The following is a 21,632-nucleotide window of genomic DNA, read 5'->3' on the forward strand; positions in this document are numbered from 1 at the left end:
AAAGATCATTAAATGAGTTTCAGATCCTGCAGCCTGAGGACTTGGGAGAAGGTACATGGTCATGTTTGTGCAACTACTTGCATTTTGGACCCTTGTCCCTTTTAGCTTACAAAACCTGACTGGGAGGGGGCAGCTGGCTGAGCCAGGGAGGTACCGTATTTTTTGCTCTATAAGACTCACTTGTTCCCTCCTAAAAAGTAAGGGGAAATGTGTGTGCGTCTTATGGAGCGAATGCAGGCTGCACAGCTATCCCAGAACCCAGAATGGCAAGAGGGATTGCTGCTTTCACTGCACAGCGATCCCTCTTGCTATTCTGGCTTTTGAGATTCAGAATATTTTTTTGTTTTCCTCCTCCAAAAACTAGGTGCGTATTGTGATCTGGTGCATCTTATAGAGCGAAAAATACGGTAATTAATGCCTGGGCCACCTGAAGAAGGTGGTGGTGGACTACTCCTAAAGAAACCCCTGGGTTCAGAAGTTCAAAATAGTTTCAGAACAGCAGCAGAGGTTCCTTTCTGGAAAAGTTCCTCAAGAGAATGGTTGCCAAACAGATCCAGGCACTCTTTGGAGAAGACTAATTTTCTACATCCATTTCAATCAGGATTCAGGCCCAATATGGGTACAGAAATCGTCCTGTGTCGAGGGGGAGTGGAAACAGAGGAGTGTGACCCTTTTGATGCTCTAGTCTCTCAGCGGCTTTCAATACCATCAACTATGGTATCCTTCTGGGATGACTTGCTGGGCTGGAGGCACAATGCTGCAGTGCCTCCACTCCTACTTGGATAGTTGGCTCCAGGTGGTGGTGCTTGGAGGATACAGCACGCCCTTGTGGGTTCTCCAGTGAGGGGGTCCAACAGGGCTGGTTCTGTCCTCCATGCTATTTAACACATACACAAAAGCAGGAGTCATACAGAGCTCTGAAGCGTGCTGTCACTAGAAACGGCCTCATTTCTAGTTTGCCTTTTCATCTTCTGCAGGTGAGGCAGTGATGTGCTGAACTGCTGCCTGGTTGCAATAATCGACTGGATGAGTGTCAATAAAGTGAAGCTGATGAGACTGAGATGCTGCTGGTGGGTGGTTCACCTGTTCAGCTGAGTGGTGTGCAGCATGCTGGAGATGGGGAGCTCTCTTTGAAAGAGCAGGTTCATAGTTTTTGATCCACTGCTGTTACTTGAAGAGGTAGCTTCAGTGGTGTCAAGTTCCACCTTCCAGAAGCTTAGGCTGCTGATCAACTACAACCCTATCTGAACAGGTAACCTGGCTGCATTGTGCTTTACATGAGGCTGCTTTGGAAAACTGTTCAGAAACAGCATAGTGCAGAATGCAGCTACCCAATTGCAAACAGACTTGAGACAAAATGACCATATAAAGCTGATATTGGCTCAGCTGTACTGGTTGCCTTTACATTCCAAGGCCAATTCAAGAAGCTGGTTTTGATCTTTAAAGCCTTATACGGATCTAGACCCCAGTATTTTTCAGAAATGTCCCAACATGACCCTATAGGGGCTCTTAGATCTGTATCAGAGGCCCTTACCTGGGTGCTTCCTTGGAGAGAGATTTGAAGAGTGGTAACAAGGAAGAGGTCCTTTTTGGTTCTGGCTTCCTGTCTGTGCAAGGAGTCTCCCTAGTAAGGTCTGCCTGGCCCAGTCATTAATGTCTTTTTGGCACCAGGTAAGAACTTTTGTCCCAGGCATTTGTCTGATTCTGATTATTTTGCTTGATAAGATATTTTGCTACTGAAGTTATTTGCTGCTGCTTTACTGGGTCTATTCTACAAGTTTTTGGATTTTTTAAATTGCAATGTATTGTTGTTATGCTATTAAAACGTTGTAAGGTGCTTAGAGACTATGTAGAAAGCGAAAGGTAAGAATGCTAGGAGAAGGGAAGGCTGCAAAGTGTAAATATATATTATTTATATTTTTATCAAATTACATATTATGCATGTTTTTATTTTATACACGTATGGGTATAAGAAAAATGATGTAAACAACGGAGCCCAAGGCCATGGAATGCTATCAGGGACATTTCTATGCAAAGCTCAAAAGTGACCTAGACCCTACACTTCACAGTCAAAAGTAGGATACTGAATGTAGTTGAAGCTTGGTACTGTTTCTTTCAAATACAAATTGGAGTGCTTAGTAAAGAATGACCCACGCAAAACAGAGGCTTGGCAAATCAACTGGCCATAGGATAAGAGAACAGTGAGAGCAGCAATATTTGATTTAACCTCCCTTCATGAACAGAAAGGTAAGAGGAGGTGCACTGCTTTGAACACAAATTGAGGTTTTTAGGTTTACTATAAACTGGTCAGTTGCCATTCTATATATTATAGTGTCGCTGCTTCTTGAACTTTCGAAGTCTGAGTGATCTTCTATGGGCAGAATCATGATCATGCAAGGGACATGTTGGGGCAACTTTCTGAGAAAACAAATCTAGTTTGGGGCTTCATGAGTAATCCACTTTGCCAGTTAGCCACTCACCCTAAGGTGCAGAAACTCCCACTAGACCTACTAAAAGGAGCAGAGCATAGTAAGCCTTGGGCTCCCCTCACTCCATATGTGCAGCAGTTCCCACCATTCTTCTCCGGCCTGATCTTTGCCCTTCTACTTTTGAGACAAAGCTTCATTTGCTGTTGCATTAGAACCAGAGTTTTCACCAAACTTGCAAACCAGGATTGAAAATCAGCATTTGATCCTGAGCCCGGCTTTGGCTGGGGAGGGCGGAATATAAATAAAATTTATTATTATTATTATTATTATTATTATTATTATTCCAATATTGCAGGGATTTAGAGCCCATGACCTTCCAGATGCTGCTGGACTACAACTCCCATCACCCCTGAACCTCGGGCCATGCCGGCTGGGGATCATGAGTGTTGAGTCCAACATCTGGATGGCTCCCTGTCATGCAACACAGGGTTGTAGGGAAAGAACACACTAAGTACCCAGTGGGCAAAACAAGCTATGGGAAGTGCCACACGAGAAGCAGCATGAGATTCCAAGCCTTCTAACTGCTCTTTCATGTCGGAACAATCCATGGTCTGGCATTATGTGTGAACCACCTCAATGTCATCTCACAACACTTACATGCACAGGTATGGCAGCACAGAGCAGTTTGGACCAAGGAAAGCCCTTTAACTTGTGTACAGTTCTGGGAAGTTGGTACTGACAATGTAAAGCAATAAAAAGCACCTCTGTGTATGTGCAGAGTGCAACGGCAGCCTGCTCCTATGCATCTGGGAATAGGGGGCAGGATTTCCCAACAGCGTTGAACTCCATTGGCAAGTGACCTAGTAAAAGACTTCTGTCCTTATCTACGCTGCAGGAATAGCCAACAAGCACACAGTTCTGCAATTGTGGCAAAAATGGCCAAAGCAAAAAAACCCCCAGCTCCTATCTTGCTCTATGTTCATCCACAACATTCTCTCTCTAGTGGAAATGAAGAACAAGGCACAACAGACTGGGAATATAATATGTTCTGATATACCAGCCAGAGAAAGGAAGATTTCCATTTTCCACGGGAACATGTGTGTGAAGCAATCATTTGAACAGGTCGGGGGCGGGGGGGGGGGGGGAGAAAAGAAGCAAACATCCACAGAGACAAAAGTACTGCCACCACCAACCTGTCAGTGAACTTTGTTTGGCAAAGCAGTTGCACTCCATTTTAGTCATAGCCCTGAGGGCAAGGTGTAAATTCAGGGATGTGATCCACCAACTCAGTTCTTCACTTGAATAGGATAGTGCATGGCACTTGCATAACACATATTTCCGCTTTTAAATTCTCAGCCATTATCTTATCATCATGCCCGGCATTACTCATTAGGAAGATACGTCCCCCCTTAGGACCAGAGTTATACAACCTGCGGTGCCTGCCTCTCTCTCTCTCTCTCTTGCATTTCCTTCTCTGTAGGAACTCCTAGTCCTCTCTCTCCCCCCCCCCCTTCCCATGGGCTTTATTCTCACTCCATCTGCTAAAATGATCAGCAAACCAAAGTTAATGCTGACATTTAAAGAGTGTTGTCACTAGGCTTTAAAGCTACAACCCCAATGAGATTAGCCGGGAGGAGGGAGGCTGTGGGCACACAGGAGCTGACATCTGAGTCACAGCTTCAGGTCTGTCGTCTGCAGACTCAGGAAAAATGGCATCCATTTATAACATCAGTGGCCACACGCAAGGTATTTTTGTAAGCTGGTCTAGAATCCTACAAGTGTTAAGGAAGTATTGAGAATGCCATGTGAGAAGTTGTATCAAGATGCCTGTCCTTTAGGCTGGAGGCCTCACACACATCTTGAAGGGGGGGGGGTACCTGTTTTTTTCCAAGCAGCTATTCAGAATAGTCCTCTACCTCGAAAGAGTCTGTAAGCAGAATGTAGAAAGCTGCTCTACCAGGCCAGCTAATTGGTCCATTTTGCCCAGCTTTGTCTGCTCTGAAATGGTAGGCAGCTCTCTAGAGACTCAGGCTGAGCTATCTTTCCAATCACCTGCTACCCAAACCTCTTTTTTTTCCATCTGGAGATACCGGTGTGAGCAACTGTACCTTTGTGCATACAAAGCATAGTGCTCTGCCCTCATGCCATGGGGGTCCTTCCCCAACACAAGTTGTATGCAAACTGCTTATTTAGCAATCCTCGCCAACATCTTACTACTACTACATAAGCTGCCTACCTACCTTTTCCTAAAAACTGTATTTTAGGCTGTGACTCACTAATTAGATTTTTTTTTTTTTTAATGGCAGCAAAGCATACAGGGAGGATAATATATTTTAAAAGCCTCACAAGTCAAATCCACAACAGGAGATGGTGTCATTATCTCACTCATACATTCTACACTCATACATTCTACGTATCTATGGAGCATTCATTCTTTGGAGTGGTTTTCTCTCTGGACTGCTCAGTCAAGGAGCCCAGAGTAGTGTGGACAATACAAAAGGCAGCAGGCATGAGCAAAGACCAAACTTTCTGCCACAGCCAAGTCCAACATCTTCCTGGTCCCATCCAGCTAATCATGACAGAAGCCCCTGCTGCCTACACCAGAAAACAAGGTAAGAAGAAGACTGAATTAAATCCAGCTCAGAGTACAAGAACTCTACCTATTTGGAGTAGTGGTTAATGTGTTGGACAAGAATCTGGGAGATCTGGGTTCAAATCCTGAACCCAGCTACCAAGTTCACTATCACAGTTTCTCAGTGTAATTGTGTGTCACTTTGATCTTCCTTGCAATAAAGGTGGGATATAAATGTAATGATAAATAACCTCTTGCCTGCTAAAAGTCAGAAATGCTTTCAAAAACGAAGACTACATTAAAAATGAAAATAGCATACTTCTCCCCATTTCATACCCAGGTCTTTAACCATACTGGTGCTTATACCTAAGGCTTATTTCCATTTAGGTTCCTCCTCGAGCCCCAGTTCTTCAGCCAGCCTTTTCCTGAACCCCAACCATCTTACTTTACCTGCAACTCCCTCCATTGCTCTCCTGTCTTTCCCCAGCCCATCCCATAATCCCCACCTCATTGTTCAAACACAGAAGGAAGAGCCAAGTGAACACCATACGAGACAAATCCCCAGGAAACCATATCCAATCATAATCATGCCTTTGCTATTACAAATAAGATTATGAAGCAGCCAAGACAACAAAGGGTAGTTAGAAGCAATCCCGTTCCTTTGCCTCATTCCATATAGATACAAATGCTACCAAGACCTTATGCTTCAGTGATCTGAGAAATCTGGAAATCATCAACAATCCTACGCAGCACCCACCCCCTGTCTCATTCAATCGTGTGGGCCGCCTACTTCAAAATCCATTTGTTTCAAACTGCTCAAATGTGGGGTGGGGGTGGGGGTGGCATAACGGAGAAGGTCTTACAAAAAGATTGATGCCACCAGCCTAAGTGAAAATGACAGTCTTCACGAGGGACCCTTTTGGGAAATTTAGATGCATGGACTTGTTGGGGCACATAAATACACTCAACACACCCCTATGGGCATTCAAGAGCGGAACAACATTTTGCCACCACCTTTCCTCCCTGTCCTTTTTTGTTACTGAGCGGCGAAAGAAAAGGATGGGAATGGAGCAGATGGGTGAAGTCAGGCAGGGAGAGAGAGAGTTAACTAGCTAGGAAACAAAGGGAATGCACTCCCTCCCTCCGAGGGAGGGGCCTGCCATCAGGAACTGTCCAAGCAGACACCACCAGCTACCCAGCATGCCCTGCTTTGCCAAACAGCCTTCCGTGTCTGATGGAGAAAAATCTCTATTCCAACCTGTAGCAACTCCTGCAGATAAAAGTTCTGCCTCTGGATCCAGTGACAATACACACACCCCCGCCAAGCGGCTACTGTGTTCAGGATCACCCACCTCTTCCCCCCCAACACACACGCCATTGGTTCACCAGTGTTTCTCAGTTGAGCCTCCCAAACCAAACAGTCTTCACAACAGAAAGCCAAGTCTCCACATTCCAGACGTGTGTTTATAAAAGCCATTGAATTACAGAATCATAGAATGCAAAAGAGGCTTATAGGGTGTCTAGTCCAGGACACCCCAGTCTCTCGGCCTGATCTCCAATGCTCTTTTTTTCCCAATACCAGGCTTGCCAAGCAACAAGCAACCTCCCTCTGGGGTAAGACACTCCAGTCTGATTTGCACAACTGGGCTGGCATCCTGAGAGCACAATTTCAATAAATCCACACGGTGGTTGGCATGTGCAGAAGCAGCCAGCCAATTTTTTATTTACCTACTTCGCTTTCAGTTATTTTGTGGTGGGGTAGGAAATACAAGTGCTTGCATTTAATGAAATACACTTCACTTGGCACTTATTGGACAGAGGAATAAAAAAGGTGGAAAGACCAAGAGAAAGGATGCAAGTGGACAGAAAGAACAGTGGGGGCTGAGCAGACTGAGACGTTTTCAAATCCGCTCATGTTGACATTGAGATGAAACTATAGAATGGCTACTGGATCTTGGGAAGGATCAAACACACCAGCTCATCAGACATCAATTTTTGAAGCTTTCCAAAACTCATGCTTGGCCAGAGAACTGGTGCCCCCCATCACTTGAGCAGCGCCACAAAATTCAAAATAGGAGGAATGAAAAAACAAGCTGCCATCACTTAAGAGTCTGTTACTTAACAGAAAAACTATAATGAAATACTCCTAATCAAGAATATGCAGCCTTTATCTAATACTGCAAAATTGCAAAGGCTTCAAGCCAGACATATTCCATCTTTGCCTATGCCCATACTTTCACAAGTGCAAGAAAAAGGGATGGACAGTTCTGCCATCTTTATTCCTAGAGGGCACACTGCACCTTGCTTCATCTTTACGTTCAACATGGCAGTGCCCAAAGTATACTTGCTGACCGCCATCTTTGAAGCAATCATGCATTTGCAGTACAGCCACTATATGTGAAGTGTCAGTGACCACCATCTCTTGTTTGAAGCCTGTCAACCCTGTACCAAATGCTGAACTTAAAATACAGGCAATAAATATTGTAGCTCCCCACCTGTGCGCCAGTTCTGGAATAGCAGAAAAAGCTAAACAATATGTAGCTGCCAGTGAAGTGCTATCAAATTACCATAATCAATTGATAACTACAAATTACATATTACTGAGCACCATAGCAGCAAGTTCCTAGCTGGTGCACAACAGACCATGGAAGTAATTCGTAAGCAAGGGCTTGCAAACAAAAATATACAACCAATACAGGGCTGGGAATAAAAGGGATGGATGAACATTTCAGAGGAAATCAGCAGGCATTCAAGGTGCAAGTAGAATAGGGCCCAACAGCTCTTGCTGAAGTAGCCTGTTGGGTGGGTGGGGGTCTTCTTTCAGGTTTAAGAAAAAGCTAGTCCAGTTGGATGCAGTTGGAAAAACCTAGGGCTTGGACCAGAGGGACCTGGGTTCAAAGTTGTGTTTGTTTATTTAAACCAGTAGTGGAGAACCTGTGGCCCTTCAGATGTTGAACTTAAGTCACATCATCCAAGACCACTGGCCATGAGGCCTGGCGGGAGTTAGGAACCTGTGGCTCTCCCAACACAGATGGACTCAACACCCAATTTAAATGTTCATATCCTGCTTCATTCAAAGGTATTCTGAAAGCAATTTGCATCAGTTATTAGGCACACAAACATATAGGGTATTATTATTATTATTATTATTATTATTATTATTATATACTACTATTGTGGGGGGAACTGCTTTTAAAAGCCATGTCACTTTATGTTACATCTGTTTCCAGAACCTCATTAAAAGAGTAGATCAGAAAACCCCACTGCAAGTATGGTTCAAACCATACTCGGCAGACACAGAGAAAGCATCCTTGCTGAGCAACAAAGCTCACCAGGGCTTAGACAAAATCACTTGCAGGCTAGACTACTTCACAGGGTAAAAAGGGATAGCGTGAGAAAACTACCCTGAGACCTTGGAAGGAGAGAGAAATACAAGTTTAGTTGCTAAATAGGTATGGCAGATATCTAGTTGGAGCAGAGGGCTTTTGACAAGTGGAAACCAGAATCTTGGAAATAAATAGTCAAAGGAAAAGGTGACAAGATGGGGTACAAGTTAAGAGGCCTAAGCATAGAAGGATGGAGCCAGAGACACCATATCCACCACACCCAATACCATAACAAACTGGGTTTTAAAAATATTGTTTTTTAAACTTTTGATTTGTTTTTAAGTAAAATGAAGAGGATATAAAATTTTAAAATCAAACAAGTCCATTTCCATGGTGTCAGAGAGGAACAGGATTTTCCAGTGGGCAAAGAACACAGGCCCAGTATTATGATCCACCCACAAGAGGACTCAAAACACAGCCAGAAGGGTGACAACACAGGCTAATTTGTATTGTTTTAATTTAGTTGTGTCCTTAATAACTGCATTGTCACCTGCCACTTTGAGGACTCTATTAGGTGGAAAAGCAGCTTATAAAAATCTGAATATATATAAATATATCAATAAAATAAGCAGAAAATGGAAGGTTTACACTGGAAAACTAAGGCAGGGCAGCTCAAAAGAAAACAACCCAAAGCAACCACACTCAAGAGGAGGAATCTGGGAAACAGTGGGGCTGGCAAATCTTGTGGCAATGCCAGAGTGGAAACTGGAGATGGGAGGTTGCAATGTGACACCCTGCTAGGAACTGGGAAAGCCAGCTACACGCTACACAGAAGCTATGCATGCACAGGCATCACCTTACAGACCACTCAGAGGGTAGCCCTTTCAGATGCAGCCCTGGGAAGGGAAGCCGCACCTAGGACTTTTTATTTACCTCTGGGCACACCATTAAGTGAACACACACAAAAAAAAACCCCACCCCACCCTCCTACTATATAGAAGGGTCTGGTGACTTCTGTTTCAGTGTATCTGAAGAAGTGTGCATGCACACGAAAGCTTATACTGTACCAAGAACAAACTTAGTTGGTCTCTAAGGTGCTACTGGACAACTTTTTAATTTTTTTATATATTTCCACACACAAAAAAGGTAGGGTCATTCAGAATAAGAGATATGCAGCCTGGCAGTGTAAAAATAAGCCAAAGCACTGACAAACATAATTAAGTCCACCATTCTCAAAAGTTAAATAAAGAAAAAAGGCAAGCACCCAACCCCCCAATCAGAGAAATACAGGAGGTAAGCATTTGAATTCTTTTCTCTGGCCCTTGCACACCCTCAGTGATCAGAACTACATGAGACATATAGGAGGAGGAATCCTTAAGACCGCCATTGTCATAACCTTGTAAGCATACTCTACACCAGGGATGTGCAACACAGCAGAGTGACAAAGCACATTTTATCACACAAGCCAGTTTTCCCGAGAGCAGCCAGCTGCATAGCCTAGTTGCCACAAGCTAGCAAAAAGGGCTTCCCAATTAGGGAACAAACGCACGCAACATAGCGTAACACCTACAGTCCTGAACTGGGTGCCTCCACTGTCAAAGGGGACAGGTGAGCTGAGACTAAGGGCAGGGCTTATTTTCTGCAGGAAGACCCACATTTGACACTTGGCCTTCTATTTTTTAGATGTCAAGTCCCAGTATACTCTCACAACTATTCGGCCACTAGCAGGCCCTTGATGTTTCTTGCCTCCCTGTTTTGCTGCTGCCATTTCCATTGTTGTGTGGTGTGTTTGTTAACCGATTGCTTTGGATTATAGGCTATCTTTAATACCTTGCAATAGAAAGGTTACGTGGATATAAAGGTTTTTAAAACAAGGTTACCTGAAAACCACCTGCCCATATACACACACCTGGTAGATTTCTTTATCTGAGGATTCCTTACCAGTAGCACCATGTCTTATGGACCATCATTTGGTAGCGACAGCACTACCCTGACACTCTTCCTTCTGCCATATGTGTTGCCTTTTCTTTTCTTTGTTTTAGACATCTTTTTAAAGACCTATTTCATTTGCCCTAGCTTTGAAATAGGCTAAACATGGCGCTACCAACAAGGACTCTGATCTAAGTAATCCATCAGGTTGTTGAAAGCTGAAACCTGTACCAACTATTTTGACTTTACCATTATTATGATAATGTGGGGATTAAAGAAAACATTGTTGCTTTTATATATCATGTTTTATACACTGCTTGAATTCTTTTATATTCAGCTGGTTATAAATGTTCATAAAATAACAAACATGTACTTTATATGCAAAATCCAAAAAACAGATACAAGATTTTATAGCACCTTTCCCCAACCAATGTCCTCTAGATGTTGTTGGACAACCTCAATTATCCCCGATCATTGACAACTCTTACTGACTGATGAAAGTTGAAGTCCAGAACATCTGGAAAGCACCAGGTTGGGTCAGACTTGTTATACAGTGCTGAGCATATTGCAGCTTGAGAACTTCCACCACCATCTTTGTTAATGAATACAGGCGGCGACTATTTTAGGTGCGTCCAATTGGCACAATCGCCAATGCATGGTCCTTTTGGACCCAGAAGAGGGAAAAGGGGGGGCATATTTATACGCGCTCCACCGACACGAATGCAGGGGCCAGGAACAGAAGCCCTGTGAGAAATGCTTGCCGCCTTTACAGTAGTACAGAAATCTTACTTTAAAATAGTATGAATTCCAGGCATCAGATAAAAAGAGCATGTCCCCCCCCCCCCCCGGTCTCTGTCTAAGGGAGTTGTTTTTCCTCTGGCCCTTAGCCTCCTTAGTTAAGAGGAGAATACAAGGCTGAAGAAACACATAAGAACCAACACACACCAGCTCACTATTCCAAAATGTTCTAAGCTATTAGAAGATGCATTCCTACAGTTAGACAAACTCACCCAAATAAATATCTCCAAAGGATCCACTACCGATTTTTCTTCCGAGCCGATACTTGTTCCCCACTCGAAGCTCCATGATTCAGTTGCTCTGGGAATAAAACAGAGGACATACAGGGTAAGATTAGAAAGATGACCTAAGTCAACACATTCAGCTACCATATGAGGGACCCAATATTTATTCCTGGTGTGGGGAACTCCACATCAGCCCTGGCCACTGGCTATGCTTGCTATAAGTGATGAGAGTTCAGCAGCATCAGGAGGTTCCTACCCCTGGTTTATTCCTTCTTCAATTAAAGTTTTTGGGTCCAGTTTTGCTGCCTAAACCCTTGAGGCTCTCTCAGTGTCATAGTAAAACCTTCAATTTAGTAAACATATATTTCTTAACAGGTTTTTTTCCAGGCTGGGGGGCATTCAGAAGTAACAGTTCAACCAAACCAGTCACCTAAAGTAACCTTGACTGCAAGGCCAACTTTGGCTGCAACGTTACCTAGAAAAAAGCCTCAATGAAATCAGCGAGACAGACTTGAACATAAAACACACTTGGAACCAGGATGCGGGTTTCTGGCTAAAACAAAATGTATAGCAGAGAACTTTATGGTGGAGAAAGTGAACCCATCTCAAGGACAAGCTAGAACCCTACACCTGGCATGCCTTCCAATGAACTGGGATTTGGGGCCTGCAACATTCCTACTCTGCTTTGCTTTCCTTCTGGGCAGCAGCATGGTAGCACAGGACAAATTCCTCAATCACATGGTTCACAACCAGTTACTGGGCCCAAGGTGCACATCTGCATGCCACATTTGACACTAGGAACACCATATGTTTCCACACATCACGCTCATGAACATGAGAGATCCATCCAAACCCCAGCACTACCACCTTCACTTCAGCCATGCATGCCAACTTCTTCCTTTAGGCCTGTGCCAAATGTTGTTCTGGAGACTCCCAGCAATATCCTCTCCCAGAAGACCACCATCTTGTGTTTCTCCTGTCTCCTTCTGCCCGCCCCACCACTGTTCCAGTAACGTGGATCTGTTTGAAAGACTGTGGCTCTTTTTAAAGGATGCTGCTGTATGGTTAATTTATGTAATGCATATTTATTAATGTACTGTATGCAGGCTTTGCTCTCCTGGGTGGGTAGGCTGCTTGAAAGAACAGGCAAGGATTAAGCAGACAGGGGGTCCTTTTGCTTGATGGAGTCTACAGCTTCCTTTCTGCTGCACCCCAAGGTCTACAATATGCCAGAATAAAGCGGAGTTCTAGTCATATCCAAACTAATCATGTACTGCAAAAAGAGAAGTGGTGGAGCTTAAAGGCACACATTTCACTGTAAGCTTTAACAGGGCATCATGAACCCTATATACCCAGTTCCAATTACTCAAAGCACAACAGAAGGCAAAGTCCCCTGCTAAAACATGTACCCAAGCATGCAGGATTGTTAATCTGCAAGGACTACAGAGTTATTCTCTTGTCTTAAAACTCAAGCAGAATACACAACTGAAGTACAGCCCTGGGGAACAAACAGGAATCAAGAGGTTATATTCGAGCAAGAAGATAGGATTAATCCCTTCCACTAGCCCAATTAAACTAGGAATGTAACTGCATATACATTTGACTCATACTCTAACTTGCTCTCAATACAAGATAAGGTTTTTTTATTCCTATAAACACTGGTGACACACAAACCGGAAGGAGCCAGCAGTTTTCAGAAGTTACTCTGGAGATGCTTGATCCCTAAAGGTTAGGAGTTTCCTAGGTTTCTCTGCCAGCTCTCTTCAACACATAACCCAAGAGGACAGGCAGAAGTAGGGACCGGCATATCAGCAGCTAGTAACCCATCTCACTCAGGACAGCACTGGGCTCAAGCAAGCAGGGGCCCAGCTACTCACTATGGTTTGTAGTTAGTTGTGACCTTTTAACTTCCTGCAAGAACATTAGGGCTTAATTCGGAAGTGCCCCACAGAGCTTTACAGCTGACTGGCCTTCAAACTCATTTTCTAAAAAAACAGATGTTGTTGGGGGGGGAGAGACAAAGAATGAGATCTCCCAATTTCCCTTTCATACAGATAATAATGAAGCACACACCTAAGTACCTCCAGCTTCATCAGACTTGCTTCCTAGTAAGCATGCATATGACTGAAACATTAATAAGGCAAGCAATGCTTTGGACAGAGGGTTCGGAGAAGGCAGCAAGAGCAGTTCATGCCAAGGGCAACAACAAATCAACCAGTCACCTTAGGAATTCCTTCCAGGTGCTGGGGATGGGAACACTTACCCACCCACCCTGCTGCCACATCAGTTTCTCTCCAAACTCTCAGGCCTTCACCTCTTCCATCCAGAGAAACAGAAAGGAACTAAGCCAACTCTATGGCCTTCCTCAAACTAGAGCAACAGCCCTAGGCAGTCAAGATGCCAGCCAAGAATTCCCTCTTCATGAAACTAGAAAGACTCCCACACACTCTAATGCATATACTCTGCATGAGTGGATGCTTATACTATATTAATAGCCACTTCTATCTCTCTCCCTCTTTCTTTCTCTCTCTCTCACACACATTCTAGAAAGCTGTATTCGAATCAGCACCACACACAAACCTACTCTACATTATGTAAATGCAATCATATAATAAAAATATGTGTGCAAACACACAGCAGGCCCCACACATCTGGCATTCAGCACTTTACAGTACAGCATAGGCAACCCCCCCAAGCAATTATTGTAAACAAGAGGACTCCCATACCAGCTTTACTTGATTTGCTAGAAATCAAGGATGCATCGAGGACCACAGTAGGCCACACTGTGTGAGAGCTGACCAGATATATAATGGATGCTTTTGGGTTTGGAGAATTGGGGGGGGGGGGATATTCCATATCAGCTTCAAAGGATTGGGGGAACAGGAGTGTGCACATAAATATAGCAATACTTTTCTAAAAAGCAATGTGCCACAACAGAGATATTTGCTTCCTTCTCTCTTTCCTCTCCATTTCCCTTCAGAGCAGTTACCAAAAAAGAAAAGGAGCTAAAGAAGGCAGATCAACCACACACAACAAATGCAAGCATTAAAAGGAGATAAAAACTGATAAGATCATCTCATCACTCAGCCACAAGTATAACTTAAAATTAAATCACCCTCTTCCAGCGCCAGAAGCATCTTATAAAATAGGGAGGGGGGAGAATAATGCAGCGAGGAATGAGAATTAGGCAGCAGAAATAGCAGCAAAACTTCTATTTACTATACAATCCTCATTACAAATCCCTGAGCTGGTACAAAGAAGCAACATTTCAGAAAAAGATGTGGGGGTGCGTGAGATCTTGCCCCCCTCTTCACCCCCCTCCCTACAATACCGAACCTTCCCAGTGCACAAAAGGAGATAGTGATTTACAATAACAGCCACTTCCTCCCCCCCTCCACCTCACAATACCCACCCTATTTGTCAAATATAACATTTTTAGAAATTCAACAGTGTTTACTATTGGTGTCCCCCCACCCCACCCCACCCCAAAAAACCCCCTCACAAACAGCCAAAGGTTGGAGCCAGGGGGGGAGAGAGGAGAAATGAGAGATACCCGTTACTCACTACCAATTGTTTGTGAAGCCATACACAGATGTTAAGTATAGGAAACGAAAAGGGAGAAAGGGGGGGCCGGAGAAGCAGCAATCGCCCCCTCCTCTCAAAAACAAACAAACACACACACACTGACTTGGACATTAGGTTGAGCATAACCCCCAGTAAGTAAAATTTATATATATATATAAAGTCAGTGGAGCCATTTCTGAATGTAGACAGCGGGGGGGGGGGGGGAGGAACGGGGGGGGGGAGAAGCGATACAGGAGCCCCTCAATGTGTCCTTCGGAAAGTGAAGCCGGGAAGGGGGGGGGGAGGAGAGAAAGATGCCTGCATAATCCTTTGTCTCCGTCAAAAATTAAAACACACACAGAGATAGAGAGAAAACGAGCCTTTTGTTGTCGTCCCCCCGTTTCGGTTACAGCTTCCTCCTTCGCCTGTCACCAAATTCCACGGGGGGCCCCCCAGCCCTATGCCAGCCCAGCCTTGTGCGCGCCGTGTTGTGTAAGTGTGCGTTGTGTTGTGTATGTGCGCGTTGTGTGCTGTGTGTGAGCGAGCGAGAGCCTCTTCCCCCTCCCCCCCCCCCGCGCCGCCTTATCCTCCTCTCTCAGCAGAAAAACAAAGGGACGGAGGGGCCGCCTTTCCCCCCGGATTTGCACCCCAAAACCTGCCCGGATCCCCACAATATTCACCCCGCCTGGAAGGAGCCTGTCTGCCGCTTCTGCTCCCGGGGCTGTCAGGGAGGAAAGGCGCCGGGGAAGGAAGGATGACGGAGGATTGGGAAAGGCGGCCGTAGCCAGCTCTGAGCGCCGCCGCCGCCGCTTCCTCCTTCTCTGCGCTCTGCCTGCTCAGCTGCCTCCCTCCTTCCCCTCCAGCCTCCCTCGGTGTGTGTACAGCCGAGGCTCTCGCTCATTGAGTTTCCATTGAGTCTCAGGGCCAAACCCACTGATGTCATCCTACAAAGCCCTGGGCCCTCCCTCGGAGGTTTAAAGGGGCAGCGGCTTGTTTTTGTTGCTTCTTGCTTTGCGAGGGCTTCCTGGTCGCCCACGCTGGCAACCGCTTTTTTTGAGGCGGGGGGGGGGGGGGGTTCTGAAATGACACGCTACCCATCCCAAAAAATATGTACCGGCGCAATTTTGTGCAAACTGTTAGCAGCTGTCTAGCTCACACCTGCACCGCAGTGCATCGCTATCGCGTTGCGCGGAATCCAGAAGAACCGGCGCCAAATGCCTCTCGTCGGGGTAAACGAAAAGACGCCCATTGCTCGGCTCAGGACAAGAGAGGCTGCAAGCTTCTGCACATATTAAGTTGGAGGGGGAGCTGAGTTCATCCTAACTTTCTGGGTAGGCGTCCAACGCATCCAGCTCTGTTGCACAGCTCAAAGCTTTTTAGTAAATCAATAATCCACAGACAGATAAACACCTCAAGATCAGAAAAGTTATATTTTGTGCACTCTGGACAAAGGGCTGAGATGTGGGAGCTTATAGTCCTAAAGCCTGGCCCAATGTACTGAGTGCATTAACAGCCAAATCTTTCACACGTTTTCTTTTTGTAAATAACATTAAGCCTTCCTACCAAGCCAAACATGCGCAGGATCCAGCTGGAAGTATCCCTCTGACAACAAGGGCAGTGTTCAGTAGGGCAGCATCTGCACTGCATGCAGAAGGTCCCAGGATCAACCCTCTGGATCTCCAGGGGGTAGGGCTGGGAGAGAGACCCGTGTCTGAAACCCTGGTGAACTGTTGCCTGTCAGCATAGGCCATCCGTGCTGAGCTGCAAAGACCAAAGGCCTCTTTGTTGTTGTTGTTTAGTCGTTTAGTCGTGTCCGACTCTTCGTGACCCCATGGACCAGAGCACGCCAGGCACTCCTCTCTTCCACTGCCTCCCGCAATTTGGTCAGACTCATGTTTGTATCTTCGAGAACACTGTCCAGCCATCTCGTCCTCTGTCGTCCCCTTCTCCTTGTGCCCTCCATCTTTCCCAACATCAGGGTCTTTTCCAGGGAGTCTTCTCTTCTCATGAGGTGGACAAAGTATTGGAGCCTCAGCTTCACGATCTGTCCTTCCAGTGAGCACTCAGGGCTGATTTCCTTCAGAATGGAGAGGTTTGATCTTCTTGCAGTCCATGGGACTCTCAAGAGTCTCCTCCAGCACCATAATTCAAAAGCATCAATTCTTCGGCGATCAGCCTTCTTTATGGTCCAGCTCTCACTTCCATACATCACTACTGGGAAAACCATAGCTTTTACTATACGGACTTTTGTTGGCAAGGTGATATCTCTACTTTTTTTAAAGGTCTCTAACACAGTGTAAAGCAGCCTCCTGTGTTTCCTAAAATCTCAAGATTGTGGCTTGCTTTGCATAACATCCAGCCTGTATTCTGGAGAATGTGAGATGTTTCTTTCACATCTCCACACCAAAATATTTTTAACACTCATTACAATATTTATTTGCTTTTGTTTACTTATTGGACCCTGAACTATTTGCAAGTGCTTGTTCTCAGACATGTCTGTGCAGCCATCATGTGCTGCCTGAGGCAGTTGCTTCAATCTGCCTCATGGTGCTGGGCGGAACATCCCAAGAAACTCACTTAGGAATGGGCTGTATGCTTGTCTTGAAAACTCAGCTTAAAGTCAAACACAAAATCCAAACCATAAACATTTCAGGCTGCATTCTGTCATTTGCATTGCCTGTAGAATGGCTTTTCCTCTCCCCCATATCTTCCAGCCAATAGTTTTATCAAACAAAATTTACTTGATTTGAACCATCAGTCTTTGGATCATTCATATACATACCTATATATGAATGTTCTGAAATGGTTCACATTTCTCTGGATGCGTTTGATCAAAGGTCACAAGACAAGCAATGACTACTACTTCCTGAATATTGTGGATCCAATCCTGTGAAATCCCCCACCCAGCTGATATCAGACAGGCCCTCTCCCTGTTGAACTTCCGGCACTTAATTTCAGCAGGCAATTTAAGTTTTATGATTTTTGTTGTCTTTAACTGATTTTACAGTATCTTTATTGTATCTTTCATAACCTTACTGTACACCACTTGGGGATTATGGTCACATCCATACCATACATTTCCCAAAGACTCCTGGGAACTGTAGTTTGTTAAAGGTGCTGGGAGTTGTAGCTCTGTGAGGGGCAAGTTGCCCCAGGATTCTTTGGGGAAAAACATGTACTTTAAGTGTGCTTTAAATGTATGGTGTTGATGTGACCTCTCCATTAACAAAAGTAGAGCAGATAAAAAGGTTGGTAGCATCTATCATCAAATCATTGCACAATACGGCAATTGTCTGCTCTCATACAGCAATTGCCCTGGTTAGGGCCATTAGACATCCTTGTCCTGCTTAACTGGAGGTGCTGAGTAGCTTCCTAGAACACAGCCTCTCTCAGCTTGATCACTCCAATTCTAGCTTGGCCATCCTTCCAAACCAAGGAGTGTGTATGTATGCTCATGTAATGAGGCATCTAATCATAAGCCTGCATTTTTATTAAAGCTTATATGTTTAATCAGGGCTTGTATTTTAAAATGAGCTTAAAGATTTTCAAATGTTCATGCCAGGCAGAAGAGCAGCTGCCTAAGAACCTTGGCAAAATGTTTTTACTCCTAGACAAGGGGGCCCCCTGATTTATAGCAGAAAACAATTCTCAAAGTCGTAAAAAGGGAATTACAGGCTGAGAGCCAAGGTTACACTGACCCTACAAATTAAGGGTTGATAAATAGTAAAATGAGCCATATCTTCTTCCTAAGGTTAAAAAGGCCAAGAGCAAAATTGAAAAGCAACTGGTCTGGCTGGCAGAAAGAGAGCATTTTTGGGAAGTCTTTTCTAAAGCTGTTTCTTTCTTAAACTAAGATCCTTTTAAGATTTCTTTTCCTTTTAAAAGGTTATTTGTGTATTAAATATATTAGCTTAAATATAATTATGCAAAGGATTTAAGAAATGCTAGATTCTTATTTCATATAGTTGTAAGAGTTGTAACTATCCTGAAATTAAGTCAGCCACCAGCCCAGCCTCCTGTCAGACAGGAAACGCCATCGAGCACTCCTGATATATGGTTGTCAGGCCTTTTGTTTAGAAACCTTCAAATGAAGGAGATCTCTCAATGTTGATGTGAACTCAAAATCCTTGACATATGTTTAAGATAAAAATTCAAGATTAACCATCTGTTTTGGAAGGCAATAGGGCAAGGAGGGCAAGAGGTGAGCTGGTAATTAAGATTCCTTGTTGAGACACATGTAAGATATATTACTACTTATTTGTCATTTATAGATAGAAGAATATATAGCTTTTTGATTCCCATAAAAGGACAGGAGGAAATGGGTGTATCTTTTGTGATTGGTTCTAGCAAACAGCCAATAGGAATTTTAACCAGGCTGATTGGACAGAGGCAGCCACAGGAGGAGCAAGGGGGCTGGATTAAGGAAATATAAGTGCTGGCCAGAATGGCAGGAGGCCAGGCCAGAGCTTGGTAACCATATACCACTGTGCCTCATATTTATTTGTCTGACGAATAAATTATTATTTTAATTTCTCTATTGCTGCGTTGAATATTTCATTCCAGCTAAGCGTTAACCACAAGCAGGGTGCTACAGTAATTCAGCTGAGGTGCCCAACCTTTGTTCCCTTTCCCTAAGCATCTGGGAGTGGCTGCAGTCTGTGGTAGCCAGAGGAAGCCAATGTGTCAGAGTAGTGTCAGACTAGGACCTGGGATTGGGAGGGGAGCCATGTACGTCACCTTGCGCTCCCGGAGAAAAAGGTAGGATATAAATGCAATCAATCAATGTCCAAAGTAGGATTCCTACAATACAAAAAAAACAAAAAACAACCAGTGAAGACACAAAGCTTGGTCTGGATTCAGCAAGCCCTGTTGCCTGTGGCTAATAATTTGTCTGGTGACAAAACTCAACCTGGGTCTCTAATGTGTATGTGTGTTAATACAGTGAGGATTCCACAATGGTGTCCTTGTAGCCACACAAAAATGAAATTAGCAAATTTATAAAACTACACTTGTGGTTCAAAGTGGATAGAGGGAAGTTCTCCCTCTGTCAAGGACCCGCTTCATGTGTTATACATGTGAAAATAGCTTCACACAATGGCTGTAAAGCCACCTGTCAACGATGCTGCTGCATCACCCTGTGTTGTGAATCCTGCACTAGACAAGAGGCTGGACTTGCTAGATAACTTCAAAGGTTAGAATCTATGATTTTTATAGCAATCATGCTTGAAAAGCTCATCTCACACAGATATGTAGTGGAAAATGGGAGCAATGTCAAAATAGCTTTGTTTGCCAGAAGGGGGAACTCCTTGGCAGTATCCAACCAAAAACTGTCCAAAGGTAGATCAACAAATCTTAGCTTGAAACCACGATTTTGTCTCAGTTCAGTTAGTTCCTCCTGCTCCTGTAAAGTCATGTCCTTTCCACCAACTGATGCTGAGCTATAAGGGTCCCTAACCCAGTCAAGGCATTCAGTGGAGACTGAAGAGAAATAAAATGACAACTTCTCTTCGAGAGTTTTTAAATGTTTAACTATTATCTCACACAGTGCAGCAGTGTGAACACCTTGCCAATGCTTGGTGTGTGTGAACATTTCAAGATTGCCACTTTCCACGTGTTGATGCCAGAGTTGCACCTTTGAATGGAATCCATTTATTTTATCTGTACTTGTAAGCAGGTTTTCATTTCGGCCTTGCATTCGTGTGTTCAGTTCATTCAGATGATGAAATATATCTGCCAGGTATGCTAGCCTTGCACACCACTCATCACTTGCAAGCAGCTTTGCGTAATCTGACCTCTCATTTGTCAGAAACACTTCCTCCCGCAGCTCATACACACGAACCAAGACCTTGCCACGCGACAACCACCGGACCTCCGTATGAAACAGCAAGGTTTTATGCTTCGCTCCCATCTCCTCACACAAAGCTGCAAATATGTGACTTTTCACGGGTCGTGACTTTACAAAGTTTACCATGCGCACAACATCATCCAACACATGAACTAGGTCTGCTGGTAAAGTCTTGGCTACGAGGGCCTCACGGTGTAAAAAACAATGCGTAACAATCACATCTGGATTTCTTTCCTTCACTCTGCTTACAAAGCCTTTGGTGTGCTTGACCATGGCTGCAGCTCCATCGGTGCAGACACTTGTGCAGTTTTCCCACTTAAGTCCTCCTTGTTCAAGGTATTCTGATGTGACCCGAAAAATTTCTTCTCCTGTTGTTTTTTTCTGGCAATGCCTTGCAAAAAAAGAAGTTTTCTCTAATTGCATCACCATCAACAAAACGCACATTGGCCAAGAGTTGAGCATGTCCACTGATAGACTCGTCAAGTTGCAATGCAAATTTCTCACTGATACGGATCTTATCCAAAACCACACTTTCGATGTCTGCAGACATGTCATTAATACGTCTGGAAATTGTGTTGTCTGAGAGAGGGACTTTGGCTATTTCCTTAGCTGCTTCAGGTCCGAGCATCTCCTCTACAATGGCTTTGCAGGCGACTGGTTCCAGATGACCTCCTCACCTCACGCTGCACCTGCGGCCTGGTCTGGATCCTGATGCGGTCTCTCTGCGGTGCCGACTCCCGCCGAGTCCTGGTCTCCGTCCGTCTCCTCCTGCTCCGGTCCTCCTGGTGACTCGAGTTGCGACGTCTTCTTCTCTCCGCTGCTGTGCACACTGTGCTCGGGCGGGAAGGAAGTCGGAAGATGATGTCCTACTGTGATAGGTCCAGGCTAGAGTCTGGACCAATCACAGCCCGGACATCAGAAAAGTGGAGGGTGTCCCCCTGAGGA

The 21,632-nt window shown here is 44.6% G+C and overlaps 1 protein-coding gene across 5 annotated transcripts in view; it reads right to left on the minus strand.

Moving 5' to 3' along the window:
- The window catches only part of CSNK1E (casein kinase 1 epsilon), a 52,999-nt gene that overhangs the window by 26,426 nt on the left and 4,941 nt on the right, over positions 1–21,632 (minus strand). For 3 of the 5 annotated variants that reach the window (XM_079993267.1, XM_079993263.1, XM_079993265.1), the window contains exon 2: positions 11,267–11,354. In XM_079993267.1, the coding sequence (XP_079849393.1) occupies positions 11,267–11,342 (76 nt within the window). In that variant the 5' untranslated portion in view covers positions 11,343–11,354. Of the gene's footprint in view, positions 1–11,266; positions 11,355–15,222; positions 15,248–15,522; positions 15,726–21,632 lie in introns of those variants that run through there. The other 2 variants (XM_079993264.1, XM_079993266.1) reach the window with 2 other exon arrangements.

The sequence above is a fragment of the Podarcis cretensis genome, assembly GCF_951804945.1.
Source record: "Podarcis cretensis genome assembly, chromosome: 10".
NCBI classification, from domain to species: Eukaryota; Metazoa; Chordata; class Lepidosauria; order Squamata; family Lacertidae; genus Podarcis; species Podarcis cretensis.